The sequence below is a fragment of the Manacus vitellinus genome, unplaced genomic scaffold, assembly GCF_001715985.3.
Source record: "Manacus vitellinus isolate BGI_N305 unplaced genomic scaffold, ASM171598v3 scaffold_7_pilon, whole genome shotgun sequence".
Lineage (NCBI taxonomy): Eukaryota > Metazoa > Chordata > Aves > Passeriformes > Pipridae > Manacus > Manacus vitellinus.
Window position 1 is genome coordinate 4,126,008 of NW_021940813.1, and position 20,629 is coordinate 4,146,636.

Here is a 20,629-nt window from a genome sequence, read left to right on the forward strand (position 1 = left end):
AAATAGTCAGTTAAAAGACATTCAAGGATTAATAATCTCCTTCAGATTTGTTCTGTCTTCTCTCATTGGCTTGTCACTGTTTTCACAGAGAAATTGCATTCAGTTTCCTCTTTATGTTAACAGTGTAATAATGTGCAAGTGAAGATTGCTTCTATAAAAACATACAGGTTTTGTGATTATAACAGGCTAAGTTTTAATAGGATTTGAATTCACTTGAATTTTCTGTGAAATTAACAACATCAATTTTTCTTTAGCATTCATTGAGACGGCTCTTCCAACCCTTGTTATTCCAATTTTGGAACCATGTGGTCGATCAGAGTGCCTGCATGTATTTGTTGATCTCCACTCTGGGATGTTTCAACTGATGCTTTATGGCGTTGGTAAGTGGATGCAAAGCCAGGGTGTATTTCATATCTTGCAAGAATCGTGCACTGTTATTTTCTGTGAACAGTTTTGTCAGATCTGCAAAGTTCTGTGAGCAAATGAACACCACGCTTGGGTCATCACTGAGGTATTTGAGTTTGAGGAATGGGGAAGAGGATCTTTGTGCTTCAGTGTCACAGTTTAGTTAGGTACATTTTAAGAGGACAGCAGACTAATTATTGTTAGGGGTCCATACAATGCATATTCTTTATGACTCATGATTCCTGGCTTGTGCTGTTAATGGATTGCAGTCATTTCATACGGACCTGATCGAGAATTGTATTGTGTGACCTTTTACATCTTGAGTTACTACTGTTCAAGTCTTAACTTCAGGTTTTGGGTTACTTAAGAAGGAAGATGAGTTCTAGTTTATTTGCACAATAACATACTACTGTGATCTTACAAACTATATGGATCATCTGTTGTGTACCCTAATTTCTCTCTTCACAATGAGCCTTGTGGAGGAGACAAGGGGCAACAATTAGAAGTTGGACTAAGAGAAGTTTCATCTCAGTATAAGAAAGCAGTTTTTTGCAGTGAAAACAATTGGTCCCTGGAACAGCCCCCTCAGAGATTTGGTGGAGTCCCCATCACTGGAGGTTTTCAAGATTCACTTGGACAGGGTGTTAGATAATCTCATCTATGCTCCCTTTCCCACAAAAGGTTGGACCAGATGATCTTTCAGGGTCCCATTTCGAACCCCACCCTGGGCTGTTTGTGATTCTGAAATTAATCGGATGAGGCACTTTCAGTGAAAGTTGGAAACTCTGTTTGAAGGACAGATGTTAAGACCATTCACTCCCCTAATGTTCTTGCAGATCAACTGACACTTGATGACATAGAGAAGTCTGTTAATGATGATATGAAGCGCATCATTCCTTGGCTCCAGCAACTCAAGTAAGTGACTTGAATGATTCACTTAGTTTGCATAGAATGAATCACCACAACTGTATTTTGGATGATCACACTTGCATGGCTTTGTGTTTTACCACAGTAGGAGTTATACTTTCTCACTGTTCTAAGCAACCTTGAGTATTTGCCATCTCCTCTAAACAGTTGAGGAAACTCTGGTTTTGCTTGGAGTTGATTCCATAATCCTGCTTTAGTTTTCCCCCTTGCACGTAGCCTCATGCATTGCTATGTGCACACTCTGCATGAAGTCTTTTCACTTTTAGTCAGCACAGACCACTTGCTTCCTGAGGATCTCATTTGCTGTTCATGTTCATTTTCTATCTCCTTTATTCCACTCTGTTTCTACAGCTGAACTCTGCTTGTTTCTCAGCAAGAATGATCTCCCTTATCCCAATACAGAGGAAAAACCAGGAAGTGGCCTAGGATGATTTAAATAATACCTGTTTATCTTCTAACACTTCAGCCCTTGCTGGTTTAAGCCTCTAATCTTCCTACCATAAAGCCATGAGATTTGAGCACAATATACATTTGGCTCCCATAAGAGGTTGTACCAAATAATACAAACACAGTTTGCATCTGCATGAAAACTGAGTTCCACCTGCTCTGTCATTTTGGAAATTCCCAGTGCTCTGAGTTAATTGCAGGGTGAAATCTCTATTTGAGGAATTCTGCTTCTAAAAGAAGCTTGATGATGCATGAAGCACTGGCACCCTGGAGAAACTAATCAACCTCCCATAGTTATAAATAATGTACTTGAGATAATGGCCTGGGTAGTGCTGCAGTTTTGGAGGAAGCTCATCAGTCCACAAAATATCTCTTAGACAGCTGTGTCTGACATGTGTCTGTGAGCATAAATGTGGTATGATGTGATGGAGAGATGCTGAGCACCCACACTTTCCACTGCTGTTGTCAGTGGAACTTTGACCAGAAAACCAAGCGTTTCTGAGCCCCTTTCAAGCCTAGCTAGTCTTTCTGGCCTTGCCACCATAGCCAAAATCCATTGGAGTAGGACAAAGTTTAGTTCCAAACATGAGAATAAATTTGGTGTCTTGCATATGGTTCTTCATGTCCAAACTTATTCAGGTAAATGAGTTTATTTATAACATAATCCAGAGTAACATCCAGCTTTGGTGACTTTTTTTACTGGATTGCTTACTAGCATATGGGAGCAAAGATTTTGTTTTCTGTACCAAAATGTAATTGAAGATTCTAGATTGTAAAATAACTGTAATCTACATGCTGTTTTAACATTTCCCTTCTTTGTTTTATGTTGTAATTTCATGTTGTAGTATATAAAATTTTATTCAGTGAATAATTTCAGGGTTTTTCTTGAATTAACAGATGTCTGTTAAGCTGAAGACAGGATGCAAAGATAGTAATAAGGAAATATAAAGTAATGACATTTTCTATGTGATTTTCTGTGTATAACTCATGCAGCAATGATAGATGTTGGCTTTGAATGTGACTGACCATTTGACACTAATACTCTACACAGCACTGTACTAGAATAATGTAAACCAGTCTCAGGGTACTAATACCTTTATTTCAATGCAAGGTTCTGGCTTGGACAGCAACGTTGCAAACAGTCTATAAAACATCTGCCTACAGTGAGCAGTGAAACTCTTCAACTAGCTAATTATGCCAGCCATCCAGTGGGAAACCTTTCCAAACACAAGTTGTTTATCAAACTCACTCGCCTTCCGCAGTACTACATTGTAAGTAACTGAAAACTGCTTCTGTCTTTTGTTCTCAGTCATGGTTATCCCAGGCAGTTTGTTGTACTCTGAACTTTAGGACCCAAGTGATTGGTGTAGTCCTCGATTCTCCCCTCTCCCTTCTGCCATTCAGTGGGTTTGTTAAGCACTCAGGCTTATAGAGAAGAGAACACATATGGTTTTATTACCCAGCAACCTTCCCATTCTCTGTTTCCTTAAAGGTTTGGTCTCCTTTCTCATCTTGGATCCCTTTCCTAGCCATAGTATTAATATATTGAAAAAGACTAATGGTGAGAGGATAGGAACAGAATTAGACATACTATTAGCTTGAGAATCTTCTCAATTTGCTGTTTTGTTCAAATGTAGGTTGTAGAGATGTTTGATGTTCCTGGCAACCCCACAGAACTAGAGTACAAGTACCATTTCCTGTCTGTGAGCTATGCTGAAGGAGATGACAGCCCTGCTACTGCACTTTTACTACAGCAGTTCAAACCAAACATTGAAGAGTTGGTACTGGACACAAAAAGTGGGAAACAAATGAAAAGTGGTGTCAAGCGCAAGGTAAGTGCTCCAAGAGCCACTGGGATAGTGAAGGTGCATGAAAGGTCAACACACGTTTTGAGCATCTATGCCAGCTTTAGTAGCACTGTTTTTCAAAGTTTGTGTGGCTGACAGTTTACTTGTATTGGTTCTCTGGACTTCTTCCCTAGGGAGATGCTGGGAAACTGTTATGCAACAGTTATCTCTTTAATTAATGCTTTTGATTCTCTGCTGCTCTAGCCAAGGCAGAGCACTGTGCACAGGCAGCTGTAGTGGCTTGGACATGCAGAGTACTGGTATGGCATCTGTGTGATACACTTTGTGCTGTGTGTGGTCTTTGGAGGATTTGCAGGGGCTGATAAGTGTTATTTCTCGGGATCAGGCTGAAATGGCTTAGTAAGACATAAGTGCTGTTTTAAGGACAGTCTTTAACTGAATTGCTTCAGTCCTGAAGAGGACCAGATCCTTTCAGGAGTTTGTGCTCAGGGTGTGATTCATTTATAACTTAGATGAATGAGGTTGTTCTCTGACATCTCTTCAAATTGTTTGCTCCAGATATGCAAGAGCATTTGTCTTTATTTTAATTCTAGTTATCTGGAGATCCATGTTCCATAGAACCCAAGAAGCCAAAACGGTCGGGAGAAATGTGTGCCTTCAATAAAGTGCTAGCTCATATTGTAGCCATGTGTGATACAAATATGCCATTTATAGGGCTTCGGATAGAGGTATGTGTTAAAAAATACTTTGTTTCCTTCCTCCCCTCTGCTACTCCTGATTCTTGTGTCTAGACGTGACTATTTGGCCAACTTGTGGTCACGTGCTCACTCTGGAGTTCCCCTGCCGGCTGAGCCTGGTGACTCAGTGTTCTACACTGAGTTGCTCTGGTCTTGTTAGAGCTGGTTCTCTAACACCAAGCCCTGCAAAAAGCTTGAAAAGTCGAGAGAAAAGGGAAAATGAGAATGAAAGACACACTTGTGGGCGGGACTGGGAGACAACTTTGTACCAGATTTGCACAGACCATTTTTTTGGCTTTCCAGTACTTGAGGATGTGAATCGTCTGTTACCCTTGGGGGGAAAAAAAAATCCTTGAAAAAGTTGCAGGTTTTTTGCTGGACTTTTTGCTTGGGATAACATTTCTCTTTGTTCATTCCTAGTTATCTAATATGGACATTCCTCACCAGGGAGTACAAGTAGAAGGAGATGGCTTCAGCCATGCAATACGTTTGTTAAAGTAAGAGGATATCCCCCTGTTTTTCATTTTATTATTTCTTCGTTATGGAGAGTAACACTATATCAGAACTTGGGAAGGATTTTTTTTGGGGGGGGTTGTGTTTGGTTTTGGATATTTTTAATTATTGTGTATCTTGGATGTGAAGTGGGGCTATAGAAGAATATAAGTAAGAGTAGACAAAGATCCAACTGCAGTTGTTTCTTTCATTGGCCTTAACTGGGGAGCTCTGAAAACAGTCTGACAGTCCTCAATCCTAGAATCCAGGCAGTGCTAAGGAAGATACAGTGATGATTCATGAACATGCAATTTTAGATCAGATCGGAGGCCTACATACTCCATATGTTGTTTCACAATGTGATACTGCAGAGAAAATGCAAGGAATCCCAGAAAAGACAATTGCAGGGTAAAGAACTTGTAGGGGAAACATCTGTGAACTGTACAGTAATTTAAGAGTGGAAGGGACCTGTGGAGGTCATCTGCTCCAACCTTCTGCTCAAAGCAGGGTTGATCAGCTGCATTTCCCAACCTCCAAGGGTCATCTGAATGGCAGCCCTGTCCTACAGCTCCCTTCAGTTTGGCATTATCTGCAAACTTGCTATTCCTTTGTATCATGTATTGTTAACCTCTGTGTTAACCCTGAGGAATGCCAGCCAGAACCAGCTACTAACTGGACCTGCAACAAATCAGTTTAAAACAAAAAACCACAAAACCCAAAGACACCTCCTTCAGTAAAAGCATCATAACTCCTTTTATGCTGCAGAAGTGTGTACTGACATAAAGGAATCAGTCTCTAAATGCATCAGGCCTTCTCTTTTTATCTTTACATAGGAGCAGAGAACTTGTGAGCTGAAGTTAAGGGTGGAACATGAAATTCCTGGATAGATTCTCAAGGGATTTGAAGAGTTCAGCATGTTTTTACTTAAGCTTTATCTAGTCTGTCCCCTGAGCTCCACTCACACATTGTGATGTGAATAAATTAGTGAGTACTAAGAGAACTGCCAGGTTGTTCATTGCATTTTAAGGCAAGCTTGTTCTACAAGGCAAATGAATTCAGCTTGCCACAGAACTTACTTATTTTCATCTTTTTTGGCTTGCTTCTCTGTATAAGAGCTTTATATTGGTGGGCTCTTAGTTCATCAGGAGAGAAGGGCAATTCAACTGATTCCTTAATAGTTTATAATTTCCATGTGTTGAATGCATATAAAAATTGGTCCTAACTTAGAGAGCTTTTGTGACACATTTAGTTCTTGAAGAGCAATAGGATATCTCCTTGTGCAGTCCAGGTGCCTCTGCTGTTGATTTGTTCATTCTTTCATGTCCAGACTTGGAAGTCCTTTAGGAAATACTAGAAGGTACTATTGTTGCTTTTGAAACTGTACTGTGTATAACTGGGGTTTTGGTTTTTATCTTGTATAGAATTCCTCCCTGTAAAGGTGTAAACGAGGAAACGCAGAAGGCTCTGGACCGATCTCTTCTTGATTGCACTTTCCGATTACAAGGTAGAAATAATCGCACGTGGGTGGCCGAGCTGGTGTTTGCAAACTGCCCGCTTAATAGCACTTCATCCAGGGAGCAAGGCAAGTTTTATTTAGGAATACTGATAATTTTTGTTTCTTGGTGCTTTGCATTCTCTGTTCCAGTAGTTTTAATGTCTTGGAGTTCCTGGAAGGCTGTCTGCTCCTAAGGTTTCTAATAAACCACAGTGTACCTGAATCAAAATTTTGACTGCTGATTTGATGCATTTTTGTTGTTTAAAATTTGCTTCATGGTTACTAGCTACAGTTTACTCAGAGTCTCTAAGCCACAGGTCAGGAACCACTAGTTTGAACAGTATTTGCCATCTCCTGACACTGCAGGACCAACCCGTCACGTTTACCTGACGTATGAAAACCAGTTGTCTGAACCCGTCGGAGGTCGCAAAGTCGTGGAGATGTTCCTTAACGACTGGAACAGCATCGCTCGGCTGTACGAGTGTGTCCTTGAGTTTGCACGGTCCTTGCCAGGTACAGAAGTCACCTCCTTTGTGTTGAAAGGATGGGTTTACAGATTACTGTGGTTTTCTCACTCTAACTGTCTTTCCTCCTCTCTTCAAAGACATACCCAACCACTTAAACATTTTTTCAGAAGTTCGTATCTACAATTACCGAAAGCTTATCCTTTGTTATGGAACTACCAAGGGGAGCTCAGTAAGTAATTCCTAAAAGCTCTTTAAGTGTATGCTTGAAAACAGAATGGGTAGGCTTAGAATTCTCAGAATTTTGCTTGTATTACATTATTGTGGAATTAATATAGATGAATATAAAAAAGACAAATAGAAGATGTTTCATTGCTACTTTGCTGGGTTGCTAGAAGTTCAGAATGTCTGAGAATTTCTGTAAGATACTTTATGTTGTGGAAGGAACAGTTACGTGCCTCTGATTGTGAAAGCTGATGTGGCAGCCTTTTTTTGACAAACTTAAAATAAGTGTTGTTACCAGTCACTGCTTTAGTCAGATATATGAATACGTTTAAGCTGAGTGCCTAGTTCTGCCTTAGAAGAGAGGACTCTAACAATGTTTTAAATGCAGTACTGTGCTTTCAAATGAAGTGGTCCTTAATTATTTTGTAGCAGTGCTGTTCCCTTGTTCAGAACTCTAGCTTCCTCTGTAATATTTGAATTTACAGCTTGTTAATTATTTTTATAACTGATTACTCGCTCACACCCTTGCCTTAAATGCAAGGTAGAGGAGGAAGTAAGTGCACGTTTATTACAGACTAATTTCGTGTGCAACTGCTGCAAAGTAGCTCACACACTTGAAATTTGCTTCCTAGAAGATTTTTGTGTTCATGTTCTAAGCTGAATTTTTAATGAGCATTTTATTGGGAAGTGTGTGTGCATGTGTACATATCTATATATGTATGTATCTAGGTAGCCAGAGCAGCAATGTGTATTTTGCAGGTAACTTCCTTACATAGTAGTATGTCCAATTTTCATTTTTGTGTGATATGATTTAGGAAAACCAGTCCACCTCCAGCAACTCATTAATCAGTTTTCTACAGCACGAATCTCTTGAGTTTAATTTTCTCCGTCTCACCTTTGGCAGAAAAGACTTTTTTCTTTTTGGTTGAGTTGCTAGTGTAATTGCCCAATTCTGTGGTTGCCAACAATCCATCTGGCTAAATGGATGTTAAAGCTAACAGGGCTATATTTTTGTCTTCAAAACCTCAGCAACTTTTGAGAAAGGTGAATTAGGAATCTATTGAGGCTTGATGAAAAATGGGGGGGGGGGAATTAAATCAGACCAGCTTTTCTTGTTATAACCTCTTGTTATTACAACCTAGTTGTTCTAGCTCCCAAGACCATTTTATGTTCATGACATTGCAGATCAGCATTCAGTGGAACTCGATACTCCAGAAGTTCCACATTTCACTGGGAACTGTTGGCCCGAACTCAGGTTGCAGTAACTGTCACAACACAATTCTGCACCAGCTCCAGGAGATGTTTAATAAAACGCCGAACGTGGTGCAGTTGTTACAGGTAATGTTCTAAAAAAATTCTCTCAAGCAAATTGCAAGATATTTAAGAGATGAATTCTGATTAAACTGTTCACTTCAAAATTACATGTGTGTTAGGATTGTTTACGGATCTCATTGCCAGAAGGTGTCTTGGGGAAGATTGTTTTCCCTGACTTCTACTTTTTGGTAAAGCTGCCTGATCTCTCAATATCTGTTTTCCCTCAGGTTTTGTTTGACACTCAGGCTCCACTAAATGCCATCAACAAACTTCCAACCGTGCCCATGCTGGGTCTGACTCAACGCACCAACACTGCCTATCAGTGTTTCTCAATCCTGCCACAGTCCCCCACACACATCAGGCTGGCTTTTAGGAACATGTACTGCATTGACATCTACTGCCGGAGCCGCGGCGTGGTGGCCATACGGGACGGGGCCTACAGTCTCTTTGACAACAGCAAAATAGTTGAAGGGTTTTACCCTGCACCTGGACTAAAGGTGACTGTTTCTGTGTTTTCTGGCATGTTGTAAAAAAAATGAGATTCTGACTTGAAGTATGGATCTGGCGTGAAGAGCTTCGTGAAGCTTTTTTTGTGAAGAGCTGCCGGTCCTTCCAGAATTCTGAGCACAGAAGGAAGTCTGTGATTTATCGGTAGATTTGTTAAATTAGTTTGAATTCAAACATTTCCTTTCAGAAAACTAACATCAAGTGTTAGGGTTTGTGTTTTTTTTTTCTTATCGGTACAATAAAATAACTTAGAGGCTGCTTCAGGCAGTTAAAGCTTTGTGACTAGGCTGTATGTATGCTCCAGGATTAACAACTGCTCCTCACAAACTATGGTGTGTGGCAGTACAGTGCTCATACATTGCAGGTCAGAAAATGCTCCATGTCAGAGGATTCTAGACAGAAACTTCTCTTTTGAAATAGTTCCCATCAGTGTGTGGCAGAAGCCTATGGCTTTGCTTCTAAATACAGCTCTGGTCTGCTCTTCATGAAAAATGAATCTGTGCACACTGACAAAATACCTGAGGGCAACTTGTACCAGTGCTAGTTATACTGAAATACTGGAAAGTGGCACCCGCAGAGAAACAGGCTATTTTGCTAATTTTTTCTTCTGACAGTTGCAACTGAATGCTGATTCTCTGGCACTACATTTAACTGGTCCTGAACATCTATCTCTTCCATGAATTCCAAGTGGAAAGCTAATGGGAATAGGAAGGGGATTGTAGATACCCGTGGAAAGTATAAGAGAATGAAATTGTGAAGGTAGAGGAGGAAGTAATTCAAAAGAGTTGGCAAGTTCCTCTGGGTACAAGAGAGTACTATGGAGGAGGTGACCTGGGTGTTCCTACCCAAACAGGGCAATTTTAGGTGTGATACAGTAGGTTCTGGCTGCTTGAGAGTTGTTCTGGAACAGCTATTTGCAGGTGTAGGGTTTTCCCTGTTTTTAAGGAGAAAAGAAAAATGTTGGTATTTCAATTTACTGGAGATAATTCATGTTAATGAGCAAGGTGTCTCTGTTTATGAATTGATATATTTTGAAAACTAATTATACTGTAATTAATGAATGCCCCCTAGTAGTTAGTTCCAGAGACCTGCCTGTCTCTTATGTGCTGTAGATAATAAAGATGGTGTTAATACTTGGTAAATACTGTGTTCATTTATGTAATAAATTTTAAACAGGGAAATTGCTAACAAAACTGACTTCTCCCCAGACATTCCTAAACATGTTTGTGGACAGCAATCAGGATGCACGGAGACGATCTGTAAATGAAGACGATAACCCGCCTTCTCCTATCGGAGGAGACATGATGGATTCTTTGATATCACAGCTTCAGCCCCAGCAGCCACCACAGCAACCACAACAACAGGTACCCTTCAGGCAAAACAAATGTTTATTGTCTTGCACAACGGTAGGTTTCTAAGAACTTTATGTTCTAAAAGGATTAGCAGTAACAGAATGGAAAGGGAGACTATAAACCTGCTCTGCTGTGGAATTCCCCTTCGGGCAAAATGTATTAATTTATTTTGCCATTTCTCATTCAGCGTAAACAGCCCATAGCATATGAACAGCAGCTTTGGAAGGTCACATGAGACTTGCTGCCTAGAAGGGAAGGACTGAGGGAGGGAAAACAACTGTCTCAGATAAAAGATGGGAGGGGGAGTCACGAGGCTTTGCTGTTACGGGGTAGCAGATAAAAGGAACAGGGTACAGAGATGTTATGTCTTGAGAAGAAACTGAAAATAATGGCAAGCACTGAACAATGTGATACAGAAAATCAAACAACTAATGTTGATGGACCTATAAGACCCAACTCTCATTAGTCTTCTGCACATGCTTAACTTCAGTTTTAGTACAAAATGATCAAAACATTTTGTTGTCCTGTGTTGACAATTTCAGCCATTTGCCAAACAGGCAGGAGCATCGGGAGCGTATCCTCTCACTTCACCACCCACCTCCTACCACAACACAGTGACGCCGTCCCCATCCATGATGCACACACAGTCACCAGGTAGGATGGCTGGGAGTCTGTGTGCACCTGCAGCTCTTTGTGCATGCATGTTTTTTCTATTGTTTGAGCTGTGTTTAGCCCCAAGTTAGACAAGAGAATGCACTTTACACTGTGTCAAAAAAGAGCAAAGTCCTGCCGTGCATGTTTTGGAAAGTACATTTTGAAGCTAGAAAAAGAAACATGTAGTGAAACTGTCATCTTTAGCTGTGTAATACTTGGGACTGTTTTGTTCTTGCAGTTATTTCGCTAAGGCGAAAAACTGTTAATTTTCAATACCTGCTTCTTCAGAAAAGCTTTTAGTCACCAAGGCTCTGCTTTCTGCTCCCAGCTGTTGTAGCACAACAGCTGAAAAATATTTAAATTCAGAGAAGGACTGGGAAGGGGGGAAATGCCATTCTTCAAGCCAAGTGTTTTGGGAAGTTTCCTTTGTGTGGTAAATCAATCTGAAAAATATAACACTCATGCATGTACAAAATAAAGCCTTTGTAAAAAGAAATTCTCTTGAATCTTGTTTGCTATCCCTAAAAAGGAGGGAACAGTTGATAGAAAAAATTAGAACAGAAAGATGGGAAATGTGTATGTCAAGTGACGTGATGTCTTTGATCAGGAAATTTGCATGCTGCAAGCTCACCTAGCGGGGCTTTAAGAGCACCATCACCAGCATCCTTTGGTCCAACTCCTTCACCTTCCTCTCTTGGAATCACAATGGGACAAACAGCTAACTTTGCCAGCCCACATGGTGAGTTCTTTACTAACAGGTGTATATATAATTAGAGGGAGGGCAGATTGGCTTCTTGAAATCTCGGGCAGACCTAAGTTAATTTAGAAAAATTTGTGTTTTGTAATTGGCTCAAGGTTTCATGTATGAGGGTGTAACTCTTAACAGTAGTTGAAAGAAGCTGCATGGCATGTTGAAGTGTTCCTAACGTTTAAAAATGGACTATCAGTCACTCCTTTCTCCTTACTAATGTGGGGAAATTCCATGTGGTCTTGTAGCAGAGCAGTGGCTGCAGCTTTTAATGAGCATTGTCTGTTGTTATATTAGTTAATGGATTTTCACTGCTTATGATTCCTGGAAAAATGAGAGGAACAGGTTAGAAATTCAAATATTTGCGATTTGAAAATGTTGTCAAAGTCTGGCTGGTTTGACATACATATATGTGAGAACATGCCTTTCGGTTGTTTCCTTTATTAATTAAGTTGGTTTTTTGGAAAGCTGCCAAAACAATTGTTTGTGTAATCACAGTGCATTGGAAACTGTTCTACAGATCACAGTAAATGAACGGTTCAGATGGTAATTTTGGCACACCACTTTAACTGTTAAGGTGAACAAAGTGAGATAGATTTACAACAGACTGTTTAAGGAGCTTGTTCTGATCAGTCTCTATAGCAGAGTACAAAACCAAAGATATTTTTGCAGAGATAATTGCCAGATACTGAATAGATGAGGAACAGTCTAACTGAGGCTTCCATTTGCGAAGGAGCAGTAGAATTCCAAGTCTGTAGGCAAGAACTCCTTTTAGTTTAGAACCTGTTATGTGTTGAACATGACAATTTTCCTTTACATTCCATTGTATTTTACTTTTTTAAAAATACAGCCTGAAAACCCCCACTAATGTTTCTTTATGTGGTTGTAAAATGCAGTCTAAAAGCTTGCAGGCACTTTCATACTTTGCAGATTTTGGTAAGAACTTTTTTAGATTTCTCTGTTAGAAAGCCTTTTACTTTTTGAAGAAATAACAATGGTCTTGTAACATCTGTAGGTACCATAGACCCAAGCTCACCATACACCATGATGTCACCCAGTCAGCGTGCAGGGAATTGGCCAGGATCTCCCCAGGTCTCTGGTCCATCACCAGCAGCACGGATGCCTGGAATGTCACCAGCCAACCCTTCCCTTCATTCACCTGTCCCCGATGCCTCTCATTCCCCACGAGCTGGAACAAGTAGGCTTCTTTATCAGTGCTATAACTGTGAAACACTCATGTTTAACGTTCCTAGTTCTGTTCCTTTTGGTGGTTGTGTGTCAACATAACAGTCTTTAGTGCCCTTGTGCAGTAAAATGTCTAAGGAGATTAAGTCTTTATTCTATCCTAGTTCAAATCTTCTGTAACAAATTTGAAAATGAGCTAAATCATACAGCACAAACGTCAGCAGGATTGATACCTCTTGTTGCAGTGCAGAAGTCAGTCTGAAACTACTGAGCTCCGTGACTGAGAAAAAAGTCTTCAGAGGGAAAGCAATGATAAGGCACATTTGCCAACCCAAATACTAACTTTTCACATCATAGATTTGCAATGCTGCTCTTGCACGACTGATTTAGCCATCTTTACGTCTCATTGAGTTTGTTGTGCCAACCTGCTGTCTGCTGGCATGCTGCAGAGAGAGGAAAGGGGAGTAGGGTTTTAGTGTTACTGAGATTCTTTGCATGGGTGGAGGGTCAAAACTAACTCTTTGTCTATCTGATGCCTATCACTAGGCAACCAAATTCTTAAACGATTAAGCTTTGGCCCAGAGAACTCACTGATGTGTAGTGACACCAGTTTAAGTGAACACATTCCTTGTGTTTCAGCTTAAATCCTTCCTTACTGCAAGTCCTTTCTGTGCCCCAGCAGGTTCCCAAGCCATGCCGACTAGCATGCCTCCGCCTCGGAAACTACCTCAGCGCTCCTGGGCTGCGTCCATTCCTACAATCCTCACCCACAGTGCCTTGAATATCCTGCTGTTGCCCTCTCCTACCCCTGGGCTTGTGCCAGGACTAGCTGGCAGCTACCTGTGCTCCCCTCTTGAGCGATTCCTCGGATCGGTTATTATGAGGAGGCATCTTCAGAGGATCATACAGCAGGAAACGGTGTGGTTTGAGTTTAATAACTTATTTAACAACTCTTCTTTTTCATACTTCTGTACTCCCATGTCTTTCAAATCGGGCACAAACTGAAATGCGTCAAATATAATAACTATTTGCTGTTAGACTTTTTGCTGTACTTCTGAATTTTGCCATCTAAAGCGGCTAAATTTAGAAAAATAATTTAGTTCTGCTTCTTTTCCACACAAATTGGAAGTGGAAAACCTGTTTGGTGAGGTGGAGTTGGGTAACTGGTATGATGGCAAGACTGTGACCAGATTTTCAGATGCCATGGCTTCTGTGAGTTTAGCGTGTCCATTGGGAGTTAACTAGAACAGCCACAGGGTTACTGTGGAAGCCACTGCTTGGCAGGACTGCCCAAGAAATTAGTTACCAGTTGACATTAACTGAACTACTTGGTCAGGAATGTTGCTTTAGGATTTGGGACAGACAACGTGTGCCTCTTCACTTCTTTGGCATGGATTCAGTGACAGAGAAAGAAGCCAAATCTTGCATAAATTTAATTCTCAAGGCAATTTTACCTCTATTCAAATATCATGTGTTTCTTTCTGGAAAGAGAGGCTGAACGCTGCACTGTGGGAAGGGAGTGAGAGAGTGTGTGTATGTGTGTGTGTGAGTTCACACTATTTAATGAGTGACTAATTGACTGTGGTTCTTCTTTTTATGCAGTTACAGTTAATAAACTCCAATGAACCAGGTGTAATTATGTTTAAGACGGAGGCACTGAAGTGCAGGGTTGCTCTCAATCCTAAAACCAACCAGACCTTGCAGCTGAAAGTAACACCTGAAAATACAGGACAGTGGAAATCAGAGGAGTTGCAAGTGTTGGAGAAGTTCTTTGAAACAAGGGTATGTACTCAAACTGTGAAAGTTTACATTTTTGTGCATTGCTTTTAATCTCTGGTGGTGTTTGGAGTGGTACTGCTGATCACTGGCATGTGTAAAGGCTGCAAAATATAACATTAACAGCTGTGCATGTTGGTTACATATTAAATGGTATAGCTATTATCTAAATAGGCACTACTAAACTGGGTCTTTCTTTAGGTTGCAGGACCACCTTTTAAAGCGAACACCCTGATAGCCTTCACAAAATTACTAGGGGCTCCCACTCATATCCTGAGGGACTGTGTACACATCATGAAACTGGAGCTGGTAAGTTAACGTGGTTCACCGTACTTTGGTTATATTTTTTTTAAAAATGTTGTATCTTTATCTACAAACACATGAATTACTCCAAATTTATATATATGCTACTTAATGTTATTAAATAAGTTTTCGTTTTGCTACTAGCTCTCCTGGAAATTCCCAAAGTTTCTCCTTTAAACTGATGATTTGGGAATCTACAGCCATGTTACTGCACAGCAGACATATGCATAGGCTGACTGGATTCTTGTTTGCCCCATGCTCAGTTCTTTCAGAGTTATTCTGACTTTGCTAAACCTGGCAACACGTGCAAGTTTAGCTGAAGAGGCACATTCTGCTTTATAATGTTTCCCTGGTTCATAGCCATGTATGTCACTGACATGAGACCTTTGCGTTTCTTTCCCTGTGCTGCTCTCTCTGAACAGTTCCCTGATCAGGCAAGTCAGCTGAAATGGAATGTGCAGTTCTGTTTAACAATCCCTCCCAGTGCTCCGCCAATTGCGCCTCCAGGAACACCTGCCGTTGTTCTGAAATCCAAAATGTTGTTTTTCGTAAGTACAGATACCTGCTTTAAAATTCTGTGGGCTGCACGTCTCCGAGATCATCAGGGGTTGGTAGCAAAACACACACCTACTGCATCTGACAGCTGTAATAGCTGAAAGTGTTGTGCTGTTTGGAAACCTGGATTTACGTGCATCTCTTGTAACGAGTTCGGTTCGTATTCCTATTCTCTCTTCTATAAAAGCACAGCAGCTCCTCATGTTTTGTGTTCTTGGGGAGATGCTGGCAATATATAAAGTTCAGCTCCCTCTGGGCTGCATCTTCCAAGCGCTCAACTTGTGTGTTTTGTTCTTCTTTGAGGCACTAACCACCTAGATTAGCTGATGTGCACATTAGTGGTCCTGGGAGCAGGAATTAGATGTTTAGAACAAATCCATATTAGTGTTTTTTCTGAGGCAATGCTCACTGCAGGATGCTTTTGAGAAGAAAATAGTCTCCACCTGATTGATAATTTCTCTGTTACAGAACTGATGTCTAACAACTGAGTGGTTGGAAATACATGCTGTCTGTAGGCCTGGAGTGTTTAATTGTATCAGAAGTTGCACTGAACTACATCATCATTCAATTAACACACTTTTTGGTTTTTTCCCCACAGCTCCAGCTAACACAGAAAACAACAGTCCCACAGGAAGCTGTTAGTATTATTGTCCCAATTATTTATGATATGGCATCGGGTACAACGCAACAGGCTGACATTCCCAGGCAGCAGAACTCTTCTGTTGCTGCTCCAATGATGGTTAGCAATATTCTAAAGAGATTTGCTGAACTGAATTCACCACGACCAGGTACTGTACATGTCCAGTAGATATATTCTCTTCACCCAGACATCTGTGACAAATCTCCAGTGTAAAACTAAACCTCTCTTAAGTCTGAATTCTTCTTGATTTCTATCTTACTTCTTTAGTAATTACAAACTCCTGATGTGACAGGCAGTACATAACTTAATAGCAAGTACTGGCAACGCAGCAGAAGGTTGCACTGATGATTCAGGCTGGGTTTTGCTGTTCTGCCCAGGTGATAGAATGCACCTCTTGTTGGCCCAACTCTTGTGTCTCAGTAGAGTCACACTTTTTAACGGGGCCCAGAGTGAGTCACAAGAAATATGCTATGGTCAAGTGTCAGTTTTCATGGTTAATTATGAAGTTATTCAGCTTAACAATAGAATATAGAGGGATGTTGAAATAGTTATCAGAACTTGTCCACGTGCTGTGAATGATTAAAAAGTAATTGGAGTGACTGTATACTCCTTTGTCAGTGTGTCCACCAGCAGAGGCGCATACAGTTCTGACCACCAGACATGCTGTGAAGTGTTTGAGCTAGGCTGTTCTGAATGTTCATTGGCCTGTAGGTAGTGCACTGTGAGCAACGTTGTGCTTTGCTTTCCCTCTTGTTTGTCGTGCTTTTTCCTTTTTTTTTTTAGTATCTGAAACACTGAACAACAGTAGCAGGTTCTTTGGGCAGCATGTTGTCTGTAAGCAGTAGTTTGGGGTCCTAATACACAGATGGCTCATAAGAACAATAACTTTCAATTCTGCTGAAGAACAAAATTTTTCCAATAACCCAGTGAATAGATTGGAGTTGTGAATCCAGAGGTTGACTCTTACTTCTATTCTGTATAATTATTCATCTTGTTGTTATGTGGTAATTTTAACTCTGCTTGATGGATTATTTTGATTGCTAGAACATGAGCAATGTCTATCTTAAATTGGTGTGGGTATGCATACATTTCTGGAAGTTGTGATGGGATTTAAATTAACATGCTTTTTCTGTTAAACATGTAGTAATAGTGTAGGTAAATAGGAGAGAAAATAGCCTTGAGGGCATGTAGGGTTCCCTCTAGGAGTTCTGTCTGTGGTACAGAGCTGTTGTTTGTATAGCACTTTTATTTCAAAATAGGTTAACTAAACTTCAGGTGTTGCTTTTGGAAGGTGCTTCCTCACCAAATTCCCTGGCATGGTGAAAGGTAGATACTTACTTTGCTGTTTGTTGTTGAACTAAGTTGTGTTCTAAAGTAAACCCTCCACAAAACGCCGCAGCAGAGCGAGTGACGTTCAAAGCTGCTCTTGAGATCCCAGGTGAGATGCTTTCTGATGATCATTAGGTAGATAAGAATGGACATTTTTTGTTTGTCATGCAAGTTTTGAAGCAGTTTGGGAATGCAGTACAGGGAGCAGAGTATAGACGGGGGAAAAACGCATAGGAAAAGAGCTTGTGGCCCCAAGTAGGACCTTATCCAGGAAAAGAAGAACATAACTGGTTGAGCAGAGGACATTTCTAGTAGTCCTTCCTCTGACTTCTAAAAGAAACAATGAGTCTGTATGGATTGATTGATTTCCACCACCAGCCAAAGTAGGAACTTCCATGAGGACACTTGAAATGCAATTTCCTGTGTTTTTATTGTCAAAACATACATTATTATATCTGATAAAGGAGAGCAAGATACCTTCTTTTCTTGGCTGCTGATAGGGGAGCCAACAGATGAAAGTAGATAACTGGGAGACTTCTTTACAATAACAGTACACGGGAGATCCCAGATGCATATCCTTCCTTTTCTGATCCTATTGTGCTGTACCCAGGATTCTCCTCCCTGTTAGCTCTTCTGCTGCACTAGTTGCAACCTGCTTGGTTAAGGGAATTTTTCACTGTTGGAGTCAGGAAGGAGCAGGGCCTCCCATCATGCACGTACAACATTACTGGCACTTTTGTTGTAACCCGGAATCAGTGTTGCCTCGTTCTGGCTGTATCTTTTTTACCTTTCTCTCTTTGTGAGAAAGTCTTTTGTATTCAGCTTAATTTTCCTCTTAATAAAATGGTAGTGCCTGAAAAGTAAGTTCTCCTGGAAGAGTTTTCTTTTCAGATCTGTGGGCAAACACATTCTGCTGTGTTTAACAGTAAAATGTTGACTATTTGTGAGTAATACACTGTCTTTCTGAGATCACTTTGCCTATGCCTCCACGGGAAAAAGTACTTTACTTTGGGAAAATAATCGTATGAACTGAGATGGAATCAATGTCCTGGAATAATAGGTTTAAACTTGAGCTGTAAGTCTACAATCTGCAAAGTATATAGTGGACATCAATCTGGTAAGGAAATGAAAGTCCCTAAGGATGCTGGAGGTCACCCTTAGAGAGGAGCTCAAGGGACTCACGTTCCTTAACCCACTTCACAACTAACATTTTTAAGTGTCTGATTTTCATTGGTGCAGTGGATGCTACTTAGCCCAGATTTGTAGCTTTGATATGATAATGACTTGCCCAAAATAATCTTGGGAATCCCTAGTTTGGCAGTTAAGATTAATGCATCCCAACAGGCTCTGCTCTTGTCTCTTTGCTCACACTGTTGCTCCTTCAGCAGCAAAATTCAATGTCTTCTAATTGATATGTCTTGAAATATGCAGGAAAAATTCAGCCCACAGTGACCAGGGTATGATAGTAGCTATTAGTTGTATTCTCTTACCAGGAAATGGTAGATGAAAATCACAGCTGCCTGATACTTCACCTTTTGTTGTTCTGATTAAACCCTTTTGCTTCTGTCAGTTTTAATTTCTTTAAGCTATTCAGAATGTGTGTGTTTTTGTCAACAAGTGCTGGTATTCAAAACTCAAGGTAGCTGTGGCTGGTTTTTCCTCTCTGTATTACATCTCAGCTGTTGGAAACAACAGTCTACTTGCTCTGTATTTTATTTTGCAAGTTTAGATGTCAAGGGTAGAGCCAGAGCAATGTGGTTGAAAGAAACAGATTTCTGACTTTTGCTGTCTTGGAATTAGAAATGTTTCCAAGACTAGGCTTAGGACAGAAAACATCTTTCAGCTGTTTCAGACTTGAGCCTTTTGAAATGTTTAGTGTCTGCTCATAATCAATAGAAATAAAACTTGAAAAAGTTGGGTTATTTTCTTTACAAAATGTGGTGCTTTTTATTAATAACATACAGAAAAATTCGGACTGCGATAAATTCTAGCGTAGATTCAATCTGACATTCAAAAGCAAATAAAAGTTAAAGAGTTTCTTGCAATGTCTTGACCAACCAGAGCAGTCCTGCTGGGAAAGCCGGAGCTCCTTCAGCTGATAACTGTTACAAATCCCAAAGTGCTTGGAGGTCGCTGGGATCTGCCGTGCCTGGCGCAGCCTCAGCCCCTGCCCCGCGGGGTCCCGGGGGGTGTCAGGGTGAGGAAGGGCTGTCTGGGTGCGGGACTAACCTGTCTCTTTTCCCTGTTCCAGAGTGAGGAAGGGCTTTCCGGGGCGCGGTGCTAACCTGTCTCTTTTCCCTGTTCCAGGTGAATGCACAATATTTGCAGCCGTTCGTGATTTGATGGTTAATCTTACGCTGCCCCCTGGGGGGCGTCCCTAGACACTTTTAAAAGAAGGCTGAAAGTGAGACAAAACAGCAAAAAAAAATAAAATATATATATATAAAAAAAATAAAAATAAAGCCTTCGGTTAAAAGAGGACGTTTTAATTTTACCTTTTTTTCTAAGAGCTAAATATAAACTGGCAAACTTTCAGGGATGCACTTTCATCACATGAGTATCACCACGACTTTTGTATAGTGCTGTTGTATAGTGTGTTTTAATGGGAGACACTTCAGACTAGGTAATAGATTGAAGTATCAGCTTGCTGGTAATAGATTTAATATTCTGTTTTATACTATAAAGATTATGAAAATGCCAAACTTGTTTGTTTTTCTGTTTTTCTTATGTTTTGGTGTAATAGTCTTTTTTTAAGGCAGGTCTGTCATTTTTGAATACTGTAAAACTGTGACAAACTTTATATTGAAGCTGTATTTTAATATGACTGCTTTGAATCCTTAAACAATTTATTTGGGCTTGTTGTAAACATGTCCCCAAAAAGCAATATTTAATAAACTGGATTAAAAAATCTTAAACTGGATGTTGTATAATCTTCAAATTTGTTCCTCTCCACTGTAGCCACTGTGTACACACTTACTTGACTGTCTCTGAATGCGATCTTGCTTCCATACACATCACACACACGTGATGCTAACTTAAAAACCCAAACAAACCTTTATTTATTTATTCTGTGGGTTTGATTTGTTCTAAGTCAGAGTAGAACAAAGTTTGTTCATTTTCCTGGTTGTACAAATAATTACTAATTACTTCAGTGCTTCTTTTCTTTACAGTCACAAGGAACTACACCTGTTCTGTCCCAAAAGCAAAGTTTAGTGGAAGAAATAACCCCTTTTCATCTGTCTTGGAATCTGTAATAACAGATTCTT

General features: G+C 40.3%; 1 protein-coding gene across 1 annotated transcript in view; it reads left to right on the forward strand.

Moving 5' to 3' along the window:
* Window positions 1–20,283, forward strand: part of MED14 (mediator complex subunit 14) — a 35,284-nt gene extending 15,001 nt beyond the window's left edge. Inside the window, exons 12-32 of the mRNA XM_018083920.1 lie at window positions 255–380; window positions 1,242–1,320; window positions 2,891–3,050; window positions 3,417–3,611; window positions 4,181–4,315; window positions 4,745–4,821; window positions 6,238–6,398; window positions 6,678–6,824; window positions 6,916–7,007; window positions 8,186–8,338; window positions 8,542–8,811; window positions 10,030–10,185; window positions 10,716–10,827; window positions 11,435–11,566; window positions 12,591–12,773; window positions 13,443–13,678; window positions 14,363–14,542; window positions 14,738–14,845; window positions 15,262–15,387; window positions 15,993–16,182; window positions 19,671–20,283. Coding sequence (XP_017939409.1) covers window positions 255–380; window positions 1,242–1,320; window positions 2,891–3,050; window positions 3,417–3,611; window positions 4,181–4,315; window positions 4,745–4,821; window positions 6,238–6,398; window positions 6,678–6,824; window positions 6,916–7,007; window positions 8,186–8,338; window positions 8,542–8,811; window positions 10,030–10,185; window positions 10,716–10,827; window positions 11,435–11,566; window positions 12,591–12,773; window positions 13,443–13,678; window positions 14,363–14,542; window positions 14,738–14,845; window positions 15,262–15,387; window positions 15,993–16,182; window positions 19,671–19,744 — 3,092 coding nt within the window. The 3' untranslated portion in view covers window positions 19,745–20,283. The remainder of the gene's footprint in view (window positions 1–254; window positions 381–1,241; window positions 1,321–2,890; window positions 3,051–3,416; window positions 3,612–4,180; window positions 4,316–4,744; window positions 4,822–6,237; window positions 6,399–6,677; window positions 6,825–6,915; window positions 7,008–8,185; window positions 8,339–8,541; window positions 8,812–10,029; window positions 10,186–10,715; window positions 10,828–11,434; window positions 11,567–12,590; window positions 12,774–13,442; window positions 13,679–14,362; window positions 14,543–14,737; window positions 14,846–15,261; window positions 15,388–15,992; window positions 16,183–19,670) is intronic.
* Window positions 20,284–20,629: the final 346 nt, after the last annotated feature.